The 16,115-nt window shown below is 39.6% G+C and overlaps 3 protein-coding genes across 4 annotated transcripts in view; 1 reads left to right on the top strand and 2 right to left on the bottom strand.

The window, feature by feature from the left end:
* The window catches only part of LOC131132524 (mannose-P-dolichol utilization defect 1 protein-like), a 66,733-nt gene extending 64,225 nt beyond the window's left edge, over positions 1–2,508 (bottom strand). Inside the window, exon 1 of one of the 2 annotated variants that reach the window (XM_058078251.1) lies at positions 2,360–2,508. In XM_058078251.1, the coding sequence (XP_057934234.1) occupies positions 2,360–2,483 (124 nt within the window). In that variant the 5' untranslated portion in view covers positions 2,484–2,508. The other variant, XM_058078252.1, reaches the window with a different exon arrangement.
* A 483-nt stretch (positions 2,509–2,991) lies between these two features.
* mpdu1b (mannose-P-dolichol utilization defect 1b) lies at positions 2,992–7,697 on the bottom strand. The gene is made up of 7 exons (XM_058078250.1): positions 7,504–7,697; positions 6,541–6,606; positions 5,964–6,096; positions 5,654–5,739; positions 5,230–5,348; positions 4,865–4,975; positions 2,992–4,624 (listed from the first exon to the last, which is right to left on the bottom strand). Exons 1-7 carry the CDS (start codon positions 7,628–7,630, stop codon positions 4,487–4,489), a joined length of 780 nt encoding a protein of 259 aa, XP_057934233.1. The 5' UTR covers positions 7,631–7,697; the 3' UTR covers positions 2,992–4,486.
* Positions 7,698–11,468: 3,771 nt separating this feature from the next.
* Positions 11,469–13,954, top strand: LOC131132532 (transmembrane 4 L6 family member 5-like). The gene is made up of 5 exons (XM_058078264.1): positions 11,469–11,660; positions 12,630–12,695; positions 12,831–12,982; positions 13,137–13,323; positions 13,856–13,954. Exons 1-5 carry the CDS (start codon positions 11,469–11,471, stop codon positions 13,856–13,858), a joined length of 600 nt encoding a protein of 199 aa, XP_057934247.1. The 3' UTR covers positions 13,859–13,954.
* The last annotated feature ends 2,161 nt before the right edge of the window (positions 13,955–16,115 follow it).

Here is a 16,115-nt window from a genome sequence, read left to right as displayed (position 1 = left end):
TTTTGAAAAAACGTAAGGGGTTAGTATGTCGTTTTTTTCAATTTTTTCAACTTGCTGAAAATGCACTTTTCTGGTGAAAATAACTAAGGAAACCTCACACACACTCAACAGGGGCCCCAGAAGCACCCAAAAAGGGAATAAAATGCCAGTTTTAAATTTTGTGATTTTTGAAAAAAACGTAAGGGGTTAGTGTGTCGTTTTTTTCAATTTTTTCAACTTGCTGAAAATGCACTTTTTTGGTGAAAATAACAAAGGAAACCTCACACACACTCAACAGGGGGCCCAGAAGCACCCAAAAATGGCATAAAACGCCAAAGATTGAGGGTGTTGATTTTTGAAAAAAACGTAAGGGGTTAGTATGTCGTTTTTTTCAATTTTTTCAACTTGCTGAAAATGCACTTTTCTGGTGAAAATAACAAAGGAAACCTCACACACACTCAACAGGGGGCCCAGAAGCACCCAAAAAAGGAATAAAATGCCAGTTTTAAATTTTGTGATTTTTGAAAAAAACATAAGGGGTTAGTATGTCGTTTTTTTTCAATTTTTTCAACTTGCTGAAAATGCACTTTTCTGGTGAAAATAACAAAGGAAACCTCACACACACTCAACAGGGGGCCCAGAAGCACCCAAAAAGGGAATAAAATGCCAGTTTTAAATTTTGTGATTTTTGAAAAAAACGTAAGGGGTTAGTATGTCGTTTTTTTCAATTTTTTCAACTTGCTGAAAATGCACTTTTCTGGTGAAAATAACAAAGGAAACCTCACACACACACAACAGGGGGCCCAGAAGCACCCAAAAAGGGAATAAAATGCCAGTTTTAAATTTTGTGATTTTTGAAAAAAACGTAAGGGGTTAGTATGTCGTTTTTTTCAATTTTTTCAACTTGCTGAAAATGCACTTTTCTGGTGAAAATAACAAAGGAAACCTCACACACACACAACAGGGGGCCCAGAAGCACCCAAAAAGGGAATAAAATGCCAGTTTTAAATTTTGTGATTTTTGAAAAAAACGTAAGGGGTTAGCATGTCGTTTTTTTCAATTTTTTCAACTTGCTGAAAATGCACTTTTCTGGTGAAAATAACAAAGGAAACCTCACACACACTCAACAGGGGCCCCAGAAGCACCCAAAAATGGCATAAAACGCCAAAGATTGAGGGTGTTGATTTTTGAAAAAAACGTAAGGGGTTAGTATGTCGTTTTTTTCAATTTTTTCAACTTGCTGAAAATGCACTTTTCTGGTGAAAATAACAAAGGAAACCTCACACACACTCAACAGGGGCCCCAGAAGCACCCAAAAAGGGAATAAAATGCCAGAGTTTGAATTTGGTGATTTCTGACAAAAAACGTAAGGGGTTAGTATGTCGTTTTTTTTCCATTTTTTCAACTTGCTTCAAATGCACTTTTCTGGTGAAATAAATGGAGGAAACCTCACACACACTCAACAGAGGCCCCAGAAGCATCCAAAAATGGCATAAAATGGCAGACTTTGAGGGCGAGGATTTCTGACAAAAAACGTAAGGGGTTAGCATGTCGTTTTTTCATTTTTTTTCAACTTGCTTCTAATGCACTTTTCTGGTGAAATAAATGGAGGAAACCTCACACACACTCAACAGGGGCCCCAGAAGCATCCAAAAATGGCATAAAATGCCAGAGTTTGAATTGGATGATTTTTGACAAAAAACGTAAGGGGTTAGTATGTCGTTTTTTTATCATTTTTTAAAACTTGCTTCAAATGCACTTTTCTGGTGAAAAAAAAGTGGAGGAAACCTCACACACACTCAATAGGGGAATGAGAAGCATCCAAAAATGGCATAAACATTATGACACACTTTCGTTTTTCTAAAAAAAAAAATATGGCATCCTCCTCCAACATTTGATTGGTCTGGAAGCAATTAATAACACAAACTAATTGTTTGTTTGCATTTGTAATCCAGTCTTTCAGGAGTTGCCCCCGCCTCTACATACATTGTGCCTGCAGCGCCCTCTATGGTCTAAAACCAGACCATACACGCAGGGTATGCAAAACAAATATAGGCAAAACAATAAAAATAAGTTTGTAAACATTTTCAAATTGAAGGAATTACAACAAAACCCTAGTTTAGGATTATGTACGGTATGTGTAAGTCTTTGGGACACCCTGTTTATTTGTTCAACGTTTTTATGAAACGCATACGTGACTGTCACAGTGGGCGGGCTTACCTGTCAATCATCCTACGGATTGACCACTGATTGGTCGTGATGCCGGCTTGGACGTTGATCGTCACCGAGCAATGCCTTCTTCCGCGCACACAAGCTTTTTTGTGCTAGCGGTTATTTTTGCGTTTGTGCCAAATGAGCGGAGGCGTCACCTCCCACCTACCGTCCAAGAAGTTGAACTGCAGGAAAAAGGCAGCGTAGCACGACTCCGGGAGAAAATAGGCCAACAAATCCCCTTGAAAGGGATCCGTGAAAGAGGAACCTGGGTGCAAAAACACTTCCGCCATTGCTGGCCTTTATTCTTTATTCCCCGCCAACAACTCAAAGGTCAACATTTTTGTCACGTGATTATTGGACGATAAAAAAATGATTGGATTGCTGAGTATGTAAATAATTATGATTATAACTTATTTATAACATTTAAAAATATAAAATAGCCTTCGACCCATAAATACATATTTTAAAGTTTGTTTTCAAGACGTGATGAGTGACATACGAAAACTATAAAAATTGCCTTTCCCCCCACAAATACATATTTGATATAGTTTCTTTCCAAGACGTGATTGAAGTGAAATACACCCTGAAAACGACACATGTATCATACATTTGACATCAGCATCGTTCACTTGTATCCTAGCAATGATACTTGTCATTCACTTGTTGAAAATGACAACTTTAGTCACATAATATTGTTCTTCAGGAGACAGCGGTCAATAATCAATAGTCAATAACAATAACACAAAGTAAACAACTTGAAATGCTTTCCACATTTTTGTTGCAAATATATAAGAACTTTTGTGTCCAACAACTTTATTCTCCCAATATTCCTTTTCCTCATGTCACAGGAAGTTGGGGTTGAAAGTTAAAACAACCAACCAATAAAATCATCAAAAAGACAATGCTTCATGTACACTTCAATGTTTAGACATAAAAGTCAAAGAAAAAGGAATGTATATTTGCATTGTAACTGCACCATGATCACGATGGCCAAGTATCAAGGACGTACAGGAAGTCCTCGTTCATCGCGGTTCGCCCGTGATAAATAGATTTTGGATTCGTTCTTTACAACCGGAATATTTGTACCAAACGCTGTCTTTTGGCTTTGCCCTTTGTCTTTCTGTTGTGTGGTTTGAACAATAAAGTTGCACTGCGCCTGGAACAGGAGGCGCATACCCGCCCGTTCATAAAGCAAAACTATCTTTAATCCCATAAAGTTCATATTGAAGGCTAAACCTGCAGTATGGTGTTCCGGCAATGAGCTGAGGTTCTTGCGTGTTTGGCCTACTGACATCTCGAGACGAGACCGGTGTAGAATACTCCATATCACTTTTTCAATGTTTGTTTGTACTTCTATTCATTTTGACATTTTTCTGCCACAATTGTTACAGTTAGGCAAAAAAATGTCCTTAAAAAGGTCCGACATTATTCACCAACTTCACTTAAATGTTATGTGTCGTTTGTAATTATGTTCTACGTTTTTCAATTTTACAAAAAATGTTAAATTTGCCAAAATGCCATTTCTACGTAGTTGATGGCGCCAGCCACGACAAAGTAGCTAACAGCTCAGCCTCATTTCCGGAGGTGACGTCGTTGGGGTAACACTTCTCGACGTAGATTGTCAACTCGGCTCAGTATCATTTTCATGGAGACTAATCATGCCAAAACGTGTTGCTGCTGGATGTTCACAGTCTCCAAGTGATATCGTGAGTTGGATTTCATTTCCAAAAGAGGAGCGTTTAAGACAACAATGGACCAAGCAAGTGCAGAGAACCAGAGACAGATGGACACCAACCTCAGGTTCTGTTCTTTGCAGTGATTGTTTCGCGGATGACTGCTCTTGAAAGTAGCGTATAAATGTATTGTGAAAAATGATGCTATTCCGCCCGTACACGGGGAAAAAAACATGAATACAAGGAGGAAAGACCATGGCGTCAAAGTTGCACTGTTCCGTGATAGAGCCAACGCTGCAAAGCACTATACATGTTATAGAAAGATGTTTTGACAGCGCTACGTTTACTGTGGGGGACAACTACGGCAATAATCTATCGCATATATACACTAATAATCTATATTACGGTAAACATCCTGTGTCCGATACGCTCCTTTGTTTACCTTAGTGATTGCACCTCCATGGCGTCACTTCCGCAAATGAGGCTGAACTACGACACAACAGCGTGATTTATGAATATATTTTGGATGAACCGTGATAGAGCGACGCAGCCAAATTGGAACGGCGATGTGCCGAGGGACGACTGTATATGACAGCTGCATACGGTAACCGTTCTCACTATTAATCTTTCTTCTTCCTCTTCTTCCTCTTCTTGCGCTCTGAGGAGCTGTTCCAGTAGTACGCCACCTGCAGGGCGATGAGGCCGTTGCAGCACGAGGAGATCACGTAGGTCAACGCCATCAGGGTGTCGCCCGTTTCCTACGAAACAGCACACGGCCTTCTTGATGCGTACATATCCATATTCCAGGGCAAAGGTTGTAGAATAGTAGTGGATCATCAAGTGCAAAACTTTTTTCTCAATAATGAAAAAGTACAACAATCAATGTCACAAATGTCGTATCAGTGAGAGAAAAGGCAGTATTACCACAAATAAGTCCTAGATGACCATGTAAGGAAGCAGTATATCTAAGACACCAATAATGAACACATGAGGATTACCTGAAGTGATGTGAAGATGCGTGCTAGTGATCCAGCAAACAACAGGAAGACGGAAATGGCCGACAACTGGCCGGTGTGCCCATTCCGGAAGTTAGTGGCCGCTTGGATCAGCTGCAAGACAAACACAGACACACGCCTTTTCCTTGGAGAAATGTGCTTTGGGAATGCATGTTCTTCCTATCACATCAATGATGTTGACCTTGTGCCTGTTACTTCCTGAAAAGGACGTTTTGGACAATGCGGCCGCGGCGCACTGAGGTTTGAAACCCCGGCCACCTACCTCAACTTTGCCACTCTTTGGATTAGCGCAAATGAAAAAAGCCAATGAGTAATAATATTGTGATAGTAGAGCTGTGTTAGCATACCCTGCTAACGATGACGGCAGGCATGTTGAAGGCTTGCATGGTGGTCACCATGGACGTAGGAGTGATTGGCGACAGCACCAGGAACAGCAACCCCAAGTACACCAGCACAAAAACACCACCTGCAAAACACAAAGCAGTCAGGCAACCCTTCCTCCCGCCACTTAGCAACACAAACCACCATCTTGCATCCGCCCATACATCACCGCACGTCTTCACGAAGGACGTTAGAAACGTGCAACATGCAAAGAAAACCTCTGTTACTGCCAAATCTTGGTTTTTGTCCCATTTCGTAGGAAAATGTACTTCCTGGTACTTTTCTGACACACCTCGTACATGCTGTATACACAACTATATTATCAGAATACCATGACTTTATTCTGGTAATTAGAGCTTGACCAATGAGTGAAGGTGGGTGTGGTCTAACCTCTGCCGGTTCTTCCTGTGTAGTGTTGAATGAGGAAACCGATGGTGATCGTCTGCAGCATGAGGAAAAACGCCTCGCCCCAAGCGCTGTCGGAAACATGAATAAAGTATGGCTAAGGTCAATGCAGTGTTTCCCGTATATTCACTCATTTGTGGTGGGCTTCCCTGAATGAGGTCCACATTAAACATTATCACAGGCTTATTTGTGACATTAAAAAAATCCTGAAAATAAACACATGTCCCACCACAAATAGATTGCAGTCCTGTGGGAAACACTGAAATGTACACAGAAACATCCAATATGGTCCAACCTGAACGGGAACTCATTAGTGATGCTGTAGGCCATGGTCCCCGTGATGGCCACCAGCTCCAGGAGCACCGACTGGAAGCTCAGACCCTCGGCGCTCTTAGCCCCCATCATCTTTAAGATCTGAGGGAGTTTCACTGCAATCAAACACAACGGTAATTCAACGGTAAAACGGTCTTTTTTGAAATATGTAGTTGACACAATAATAGGGTTCCCTAGTACACAGGTTCTCAAACCTTTGGGGACCACAGACTCCATACAAAAGAACAGAAGTGGAGGATTTACCTGGTGAATCACAGCAATGTCAGAGTTCTTAGAAATAGCGTGACAGTTAAATGGAAACACAGTTGGAATACGTGCAGATTCTAGAAGATCTAAAAAGCTTTCTGTCGTCTTTCTTATATTTCAGTGTTGTTTCTTATCATGTGTTGCTGCTCTATTGGAGTCCACAACTCAATACAAGGGGCCGAAATATTTGCATAATAGATTTATCCCTTTAAAAGGATATTCTGTATAAAATATTTATGTATATTTTCAATAACTTAAAGATGCAACATTAAAAGATCACTGATTTTATTTACCCATCACTGATCCGAGGATGATACCTATCCCCAGTCCTTTGCTGATCAGAATCTTCAGACATGGAACTAAAATATAACACAAACAAAATCAATAAATGTTGTATAAAAATAACCAAAATAACATTGAAGCCACAGTAAATGTTCATTCATTTGAAGCAGACAATACATACAAATATATACTGAATGATTGTGTCCATTCATTCATCTTTTTTCATAAAACACAGCAAAACTTGGAATACACTCACACAAATAGTGCAGCTCTAACCGCTGGTTGCTTATACTTAGGGACCGTCAATAAATACCGTTGTAAGAAGAGAATTTATTTAAAAAAAACAATACATCCTTATAGACCCCAAGACCTCTGGTCTCAGCCGTAAACCTGCTCAGGATCTACACCAGCTGCCCCCTTTACCAAATTTTATATAGACTATTACATATAATTAGTAATAATAATTAGTCCAGCCTAGTCCAATGCATTGTAGTACAACCCGGTAGTAGTTGTACCCCCTCCCCTTCCAGGTCATGTGACAGAGTCCAAACTACTTCCTATATTAGCTGTGCTAGCTTCGTTGTATCGTTCACACTATCTTAAATATACAAAATAAAGAACTTCTTTCCCCCAAAACTTTCGGGTCATGTAAATACGGACTGAAAATTAATTGGTAATTCGATTTAGGAGAAATTCTTTTTTTTAACAAACATTCTTCAACACAAGAGTTATTTATTGACGTTTCCAGGTATACCCCAGCAGCGTTCAGAGCGGCACTTGTTCACTTGTTGTGCGACACAGTGAGGGGGAACTGCCACTATGGACGCGGAGGCAAATATATATCGACAGGTCCAGTGGCAAAGCAACTTCACCGCGGGAGCTCCGTGATTATTTTGAATGAACTGCTAGCTTACCACAAGTGCGCTTCCGGTTTCATGTGAGTTAGCTCGCGGCTATCAAACAAACAAACTTACCGTCCAAAAGGTTGAATTTGATAAAGAACTCGTCGTAACACGACTCGGGTATCAAATACGTCAACAAAAAGCCTTTAAAAGGATCCATGAAGGAGGAAGTTTTCATCAAAGTCGCCTCCTCCGCCATTGTGTAGCCAGCAGTCCGCTACCGGTCTATAGCAAAGGTCTACAGTCAATGTGCTGTAGCATAAACAGTCCGGCTAGCAACAGCGAACAGCAACATTGTCCTGAAGCAACTTGGTTCCCTATGGCGCTATTACCTTAACATTTAAATAAAGTATTTTATAAAATAGATATAATATTATATATTTTTTTAAAATGAGAATTTGTGGAGCCATGAATGCTAAATAGTGAGTGCATCCATTCTATACCCAAAAATGAAAGGAAAGTAAATAAAAATGATTCATTATTGTTATTAAGGTCAGGGCCAAAAACTAAACAAATGACATTGAAATAAATTTGATCATGGAAACAATTTGTAAATATATAAGTGTGCATGACATTGATAGATGTCCATGTGATCAATAGTCCACACACACAATAAAGATAATATCAGATAAAACAGATAGAGAGCACAGTGTGGTGATAACAAGTTGACCTTTGAACCTGATAAGAATGATTGAAACTGGCTATGCCGTGTGTGGTGTGGCTGAACAGAACACAACTGAACACAAAATGCTCCCCAAGACCTTTATGAAAATACTATGTGGTCTGACGAGACAAAGGTTGAACTTTTCAGAAGGTGTGTGTCCTAGTACAACTGGTGTAAAAGTAACGCTGTATTTCAGCAAAAGAACTTCATAGCAACAGTAAAATATGGTGGTGGTAGCGTAATGGCTTCAGGACAACGGGGGCAATCCCTTTTTCACACAGGACCATGTAGCTTTGGATTTATTTTTTCCCCTTAATAATAAAAAGTTTCATTTAAAAACAGCATTTTGAAACTAATAATAGTGTGAGCACCCCCTGGGCTGTTAGAATATTTGCACATCGCCTTGATAAATTACAATTTATATAATATTGATATTATATTTCATATAATATCTGATTTATCTAATAATATATAACGTGCCAAACAAAATATTTTGTAGGGGTTTAATTTGTAGCTAAAAGTCCTTTATTTTTGCAGTACCGTATCGCGAAACTGCTGTAAGAATGACCTCACATCCGGTAGATCACTTCCTGCCAGTGCGTTCTGATCCTGCCTTGGAAGTGTGGCATTCAAGGCGAAGCATCGTAAAGGCGATGCCATAAGGTCATTGTAAGCTAGTTAGTGAGATAACTTAGTTAGTTTCATGTTGGAGACGGAGAAGCACAAATAGTGCTGTTATGTGAAAAACTGTGTCGAGCTATACACGCTAATAAGTGTTAATGAGGCGAGGCGAATGTCTCCCTCTGCTGGATATTAATGGCACTGCATCATGTTAAAAGTAATCGAAGCAATTGTTTGAACTTTGTTTTACAATGTCATTTACTTTACCAAATGTGTGCACGAATACTAAGCATTCTTGTATCACTTTATATTTAATTTTTCACGGTCATGTCTGTTAAGAAATGCTAAAGTTGGTCTTTTTTGGCTGCAGTTGAATTTGTTGTTTCGTCGGCATTCCAACATGTTGCACGAGACCACGACAGCTCACGTTAGTATGAAGGAAGTAGTCGCCATTGCGCATGCGTGTGTGTTACACCAGACTGTGACTAAGAGCTGCCATTTTGCCACAAAATTGTATAAGGGCATGTGTGAGCAGTAAATTAGTAAACTAATAAATACATAAATAATAATAAATAGGCTGCACGGCGGACAAGTGGTTAGCACGCAGGCCTCACAGCTAGACCCGAGTTCAATCCCACCCTCGGCCGTCTCTGTGTGGAGTTTGCATCCTCACTCGTGAGGATAAGCGGTAGAAAATGAATGAATGAATAAATAAGTAAACGTTGATGTTGGTCATCATGTCCCAATAATATAATATTGGAGAAACGTTAGAGGAAATATGCATATTTGAATGACTATAGTTTATTACTGTAGTACCCTGAAATTGTAAGTAGGGCCCACGGTGCTCCAGTAAAAAAAGGTTACATCATCATGGTCACATGGTATTGGTCCCAGTGGTAGAGCCAGGCACAAAGAGAGACATGTTTAATAACCTCATGGCCAATATGATCGTCTTTGCCCCATAAAGCCGTCATAAACCTCAGATGGCACGCTCGCATTCCTTATGTAAGCTAGCATCAACCATAGCTGTCCAGGTCCCCGTTTTCCCTGGAAAACTACGGGATTTTGCCCTTTTCCGTGTCCCCCCCAAGTAGTCTCCTTGATTTAAAAATAAACATCCTCCCTGGCACAGAAGGTGACAGTGGCGACGCCGGGCTGGTGATGGAGTACAAATGCCGCTTATGCAAGAGTGGCGTGTGACACGGCTCATTCAATCATCAGCTCCATCAAGAGCATCCATGGGCGTGAAGATGAGGAGACATCCCCGCTAAAAAACAAAGATGTCGTTGGACAACATCTGTTTGTGCTTAGCTTTACTCGGATGGAAGACCAAGCACTCTGGTCCAGTCCTCACCACAAAGTCCCGATGAAGGCCAAGTCCACGACTTGTGTGTGGAACCTCGGTGAGCAACATTAGCAAGTTCCAGAAGGGACGTTAACTCATGTAAATCCAATGAAGTCATCCCAGAAAGGAAAAAATGTACATTTGTATACTTATACAATTACGTAAATGACGGTGTCCAAGCCACGCCCCAAAACCCCATTTATAATCCGCTTCAGTGGACAAGCTGCACGTGTCCACGTCACAAAATGGCGTACTGTGGTATGCACAATTCCGTAAGGTCAGCAGTGAGGTCTTGACAGGAGCCGACATTTCGTTTGAGAAAATTGCAATGCTGCTTCTGTCCAACTTGGGGAGCCAGAGGACCCGGGGTCCAAATCCCTGACGTCATTAAACAATGAAAACATTAAAACCGTGAAAATGTTACATTCTTATTGGGACATGTTTGTATGTTTGTATATACACACCTTTTGAGTGTTAAGTTGCTGTGTGACGAAGTTAGCGGCGATAATATATCGTTTTTTGAAAGATACCAGCGTGAGTCAAATAGTCTTGTTGTTGTACTGATAAAATACAAATAAAATACATGAAAAAGGATGACGCCCGAGCACAGCCGTGAAGTTGAGTGGGCAGGTAGGACTAATAGACCGTGAAGTTCATGTAGCAGATTTCAACAATGATAGCTCACATGGAAATATCTACGTGAGATGGAATGCTGACCACGCCCTCTTTTCCAAATGTACCCTCTAGCACAGTACGGGTGTGTATGCGTGTGTGGACGTTGACCCATAAATCATAGATTAGACACACACACACACACACACACACACACACACACACACACACGGCCTTGTTATCGAGCTATTGACTATTGCGCAATGAAGAGCCGTATCATTATTTAATATTTCACAGGGTACTACAATTAGGACGTTCTATATTTTGATCGTTGAATTTCATGTAAAGACAAATGAGCTATGAAACATTACATTTCATTTGAACGTATTTTGTTGTTGGGCAGATGAAAGCCATGATGCAAGGACTATCACACCAGCAAATCAACATAACTTATTCCTTATTCCTAATTCCTTATTCCTTATTCCTCATATGAAGTCATTCTATTTGTTAGACGGAGTAGTTTGCTGTTACCCGACTTGCCAGATTACAAACGAAAGCCTCACGGAGGAACACAAACAAAGAGAAAGTTTGCAATGAAAGGAAAAATGAAAAGAGGGAGGTAGAAGCCGCCCCAGAGAAGATGTCAGCTGTTGACAGCGGCGTCTTTTACGACCACGCCAATGGTCCTTATCGACGCCACTCCCCAGGGAGGGATGCCGTATATGTATATATATTCCAGGTGTTTGTCACTCGCCTTTGCTCTGGTCAGCAGCAAGTCAACATTTGCTAGCAAACATGTGCACGGGAGCGTGCTCCAAGGTGATAGCGGTGCCCCTCTACGTCCTGGCGTTGGTGTCGGTCATCTGCAACATCATGCTTTTCTTCCCTGACTTTGACACCAAATATGCGGCCGACGATCGCAACGGGAAAGAACGCATCACCCAGGAGGTTAAATACATGGGGGGCTTGATAGGAGGCGGAATCATGGTAGTGTATTACTTCTTCTTTGGCTTTTATTTCACGCAACTTTATTCACCTTTAAATCAATAAATACAATAAATCATAGAATTACTATGAATCGCTTTTTGATTTACTTGATGTACTTTATGTTGGATTTGACTTTTATGTCCTTTCACACATTTTAAAATCAAATATATGGACTTCATGACATGACTTTTCAGGTAATATCTGGAATATTACGTGTCTATTGCGGTATTTATAACATGTATTCATACATGATCAGTTTTGTGTGAATGGCTGGTCATTAGTCACAACAAGCAAACGGTACGTTTGGCCCAAATGAAACATTTAGATCCTAAAAATGCCTATGTTACAGTTATTATTACAGTTGTTATGTGGTGTAGTATCTGTGATGGGTGTATGCCTTTAAGAGGCGGGGCCGGGGCAGGACCCTGCTGGCCGACAGCAGCTCCTGTGTGAAGGATGTCCATTACACCATGACGGTAGTTCCACTAAATACCAGGAACGTTAGGAGTTGATGAGACAGCGTGTGGATGTCATGTTTAGTTATTATTATATTTTATATTATTTTCCATTTTTATGCCAACTAGCAGTGTTATAGGCGATTCTAATAATTCTTTATTAGAACAGTCTTTAGAAAGTTTTCTATGCTCCGTGTCGACAATTCATTCACATGGTCAATGCTAATTTAGAACCATAATGCCGTACATTTATGACTTTTTTCAAAGAAATGTACGACCTATTGTCAGAATTATTTTTATGTATGTTTTGTATGTGTTTTTATGATAATAATCTCATAAAAATGATGATGAAATGATCTAATATTATGATCAAATTTGTTTAGAGATTGAATTCTGATATATTGTGAGGTATTTTACCATAATTGAATATGAATGTACTATTCATCCATTTCTCTTGAGATGGTTCAGTCTGATAAAACGACTTCTTTGTATGAATTATCGTCCTCTGCGACAGGCTTTGATTCCTGCCATCCACATCCACTTGACCAGTTCTGGAAAATGCTGTGCCAACCGCTGTGGGGTGAGTACTTATACTTATACTTATACTTATACTTGTTATTATATTTCAATACATCCATCCATTTTCTATGCCGCTTATCATGACTATATTCCCAGGTATATGATCCTAAACGTATTTGACCTGTTGCCTGTGCAGATGTTCCTGTCCATAGGCTTTGCGGCATTGGGCGTGGCGGGGGGCGTGTACAGCCTCAGCACGGCAGCCCTCGGCCTCCAAAACGGTCCACTGTGCTACTGGAACAATCTCCTAAACCCCATTCCCAAATGGGGCGTTCCCTTCGCCAACAGGTACACGTTGTTCCCACATGGATGACGGTAGAAACCAAAGAGAGACCCCAACAACGTGCTACGTGCTACGTGCTACGTGCTACGTGCTAGAAAAGCATTGAACTGCATGGAATCAAGGACATTCAAATAGAATAAAAAGCGTTCTTTCCTGCAGCACCGGAAGCTACCTGACTGACAAGGAGATGTGGAAGTGGTGTCTGATCCCGGAGAACGTGGTTGAATTCAACGTGGGCCTCTTCTCCACGCTGCTGGTGGCGGCGTGTCTTCAGCTTGTCCTCTGCCTCATCCAGATGATCAACGGACTCTTCGGGTGCATCTGCGGCACCTGCGGTGGGAAGGAGGTATGGCGCCAATAATTCATATTCAATATTCAAGTCAGTTTGCCTGCAGACCAACGGAATGCCGCCATGATACAGCCATGCTACGTTATCATCGCTATGCCGCAAGACAAAATGGTGGAATAAACACCCGATGTCGGGAAAAAGACGAAAGAAATAAACAAACGTCTTGTGAACAATGTCGCGATGCAACTGCACTGTGCAAAGCAAACATTGTCATATTATCATATTATCATATTATATGAGTATTATGGGCACATTTACGATAAAAAAACGTCAAAACCTTTTATTCATAACGTGGCAGCAAAACACAGCAGTTGAGCACAAAGCGATTAGCGTGTCTAGCTAGCCCTTTTCACGTCCACTGTCCTTACCCCGCCCCCCCCACACGCCCAAGGCCAAAGGTCACATCGGGTCCTGAACTTCAGATTTGACTTTTTTGTCCATGTGGGCATAATACTCTTATGATTGTGTACTGGAAATGTAGAAATATCCCAACGTAGTACTTCACTGTGTCTTTTCTGTCTGTTCACAGTGAGTGACCAGAACCACCTTTGAAGACCACCTGGATCAATATGCATCCTATTCATTATTATTATGAATTATTTCTGCATTCTTATTATGTTTGTTAACGCATATTTTTTAATAAAGTGAAGAATATTGTTGAAAAGATGTGTTTTTTTCTATCACTTATTTATATTTATAATAATAATTATTTATAATAATAATAATAATAATAATTATAATAATAATATTAATAATAATAATAACATTAATAATAATAATAATAATAATAATAATAATCATCATCATCATAATAATCATAAATAATTATTTAATTATTATTTATTAATTATTATATACATTATTATTATTTATTAATAATTATTTATTATAATAATAATAAATAATAATAAATAATACAATACATTGTAGCAGCATTTCCACGGTGGGTCAGTAGGGGGGGCCCTTTAGCAGTCAATGGAGCATGGATGACCCTGCCTGCAGTTCCACTCGTTCACCACTAGGGTGCGTCCTGCCACTTCTACTTATCATCACGTAGACCAGCTTGATGCAGGGCAGATATGAAAGTAGGTTCATTGTGAAATATGGAGGATGGTGGGGGGGGGGGGGGGGGGGGGGGATACCGATACCGATGGTCCAGATTCTGGACTATTTTCTCCTGTTAGGTGTGAACGAAACAAAAGACGTGGTATTTGATTGGGGGGGGGGAAACCACAGTGTTGACCTAGTCTCTATCAAGGGGGGGCCACTATGGCGCAGGTGAGCCAGTCCAAATACCTGGGGACAATGGCCAATCGCTGACTCTGGGCTCGACTTTGAAGCCTATTGTGAGGCCGTTTGGAAAAAGGGACACCAGGAACGGCACCGTGTCAGGAAAGTGGATTACCATTGATACAAATATTATTATTATTAGTATTCAATCTATTTCATCTTTTTATTGACTGGTTTGGGGTGGAAATGGGTCTGCAAAAAATAAGACCCCCCCCCAACCAGTCACATGGCCCACCAAGCCGATTGGATAGTCACAGGTGAGCTTGGAAGACAGGAGCTCTGGTCTGTGTCGTATATATATTGTCGTATATATATTGTCGTATATATATTGTCGTATCTATATTGTCGTATATATATTGTCGTATATATATTGTCGTATCTATATTGTCGTATCTATATTGTCGTATATATATTGTCGTATATATATTGTCGTATATATATTGTCGTATATATATTGTCGTATCTATATTGTCGTATATATATTGTCGTATATATATATTGTCGTATATATATTGTCGTATCTATATTGTCGTATCTATATTGTCGTATATATATTGTCGTATATATATATTGTCGTATATATATTGTCGTATCTATATTGTCGTATCTATATTGTCGTATATATATTGTCGTATATATATTGTCGTATATATATTGTCGTATATATATTGTCGTATATATATATTGTCGTATATATATTGTCGTATATATATTGTCGTATATATATTGTCGTATATATATTGTCGTATATATATTGTCGTATATATATTGTCGTATATATATTGTCGTATATATATTGTCGTATATATATTGTCGTATATATATTGTCGTATATATATTGTCGTATATGTATTGTCGTATATATATTGTCGTATATATATTGTAGTATATATATTGTCGTATATATATTGTCGTATATATATTGTCGTATATATATATTGTCGTATATATATTGTAGTATATATATTGTCGTATATATATTGTCGTATATATATTGTCGTATATATATTGTCGTATATTGTTGGGGTTGCAAGGTGCTCTCTTACAAGGTGAAGAATGAATGAATGAATGAAGTAATTCATATTCATGAATATAATATGACTGGACAGGAAACAGTTTTTGATTGAACCGAGTCATAAAACAACGCAGGTCGGTTTTGAAATGTCAAATGTCCCACAAATGGACACGAAACCAAATGATTGTGTCCACTTTTTTAGAGCATAAACCACTGATATCATATACTAATTCTATGACAGAATACTACATCATAATAATGCAATGTTTCCTTGAATGCTTTGATGTCTATGTATGAGGCGTTATGATGAGGCGTTATGATGAGGCGTTATGACCAATGCGAGACACTAAGTTAACCTTTCCAATACGTCCTCCTCGATGCGCCTGACTTGGGATCAGACAAGCCCAACATGGAGTATTTCCACTCACGTATCCAATCCTGAGTAACTCAGATCAAATGTAGAATTACTGCAGCTTCTGCTCGG

Source organism: Doryrhamphus excisus, chromosome 7, assembly GCF_030265055.1.
Source record: "Doryrhamphus excisus isolate RoL2022-K1 chromosome 7, RoL_Dexc_1.0, whole genome shotgun sequence".
NCBI classification, from domain to species: Eukaryota; Metazoa; Chordata; class Actinopteri; order Syngnathiformes; family Syngnathidae; genus Doryrhamphus; species Doryrhamphus excisus.
This window is presented reverse-complemented; position numbering and strand designations above follow the sequence as displayed.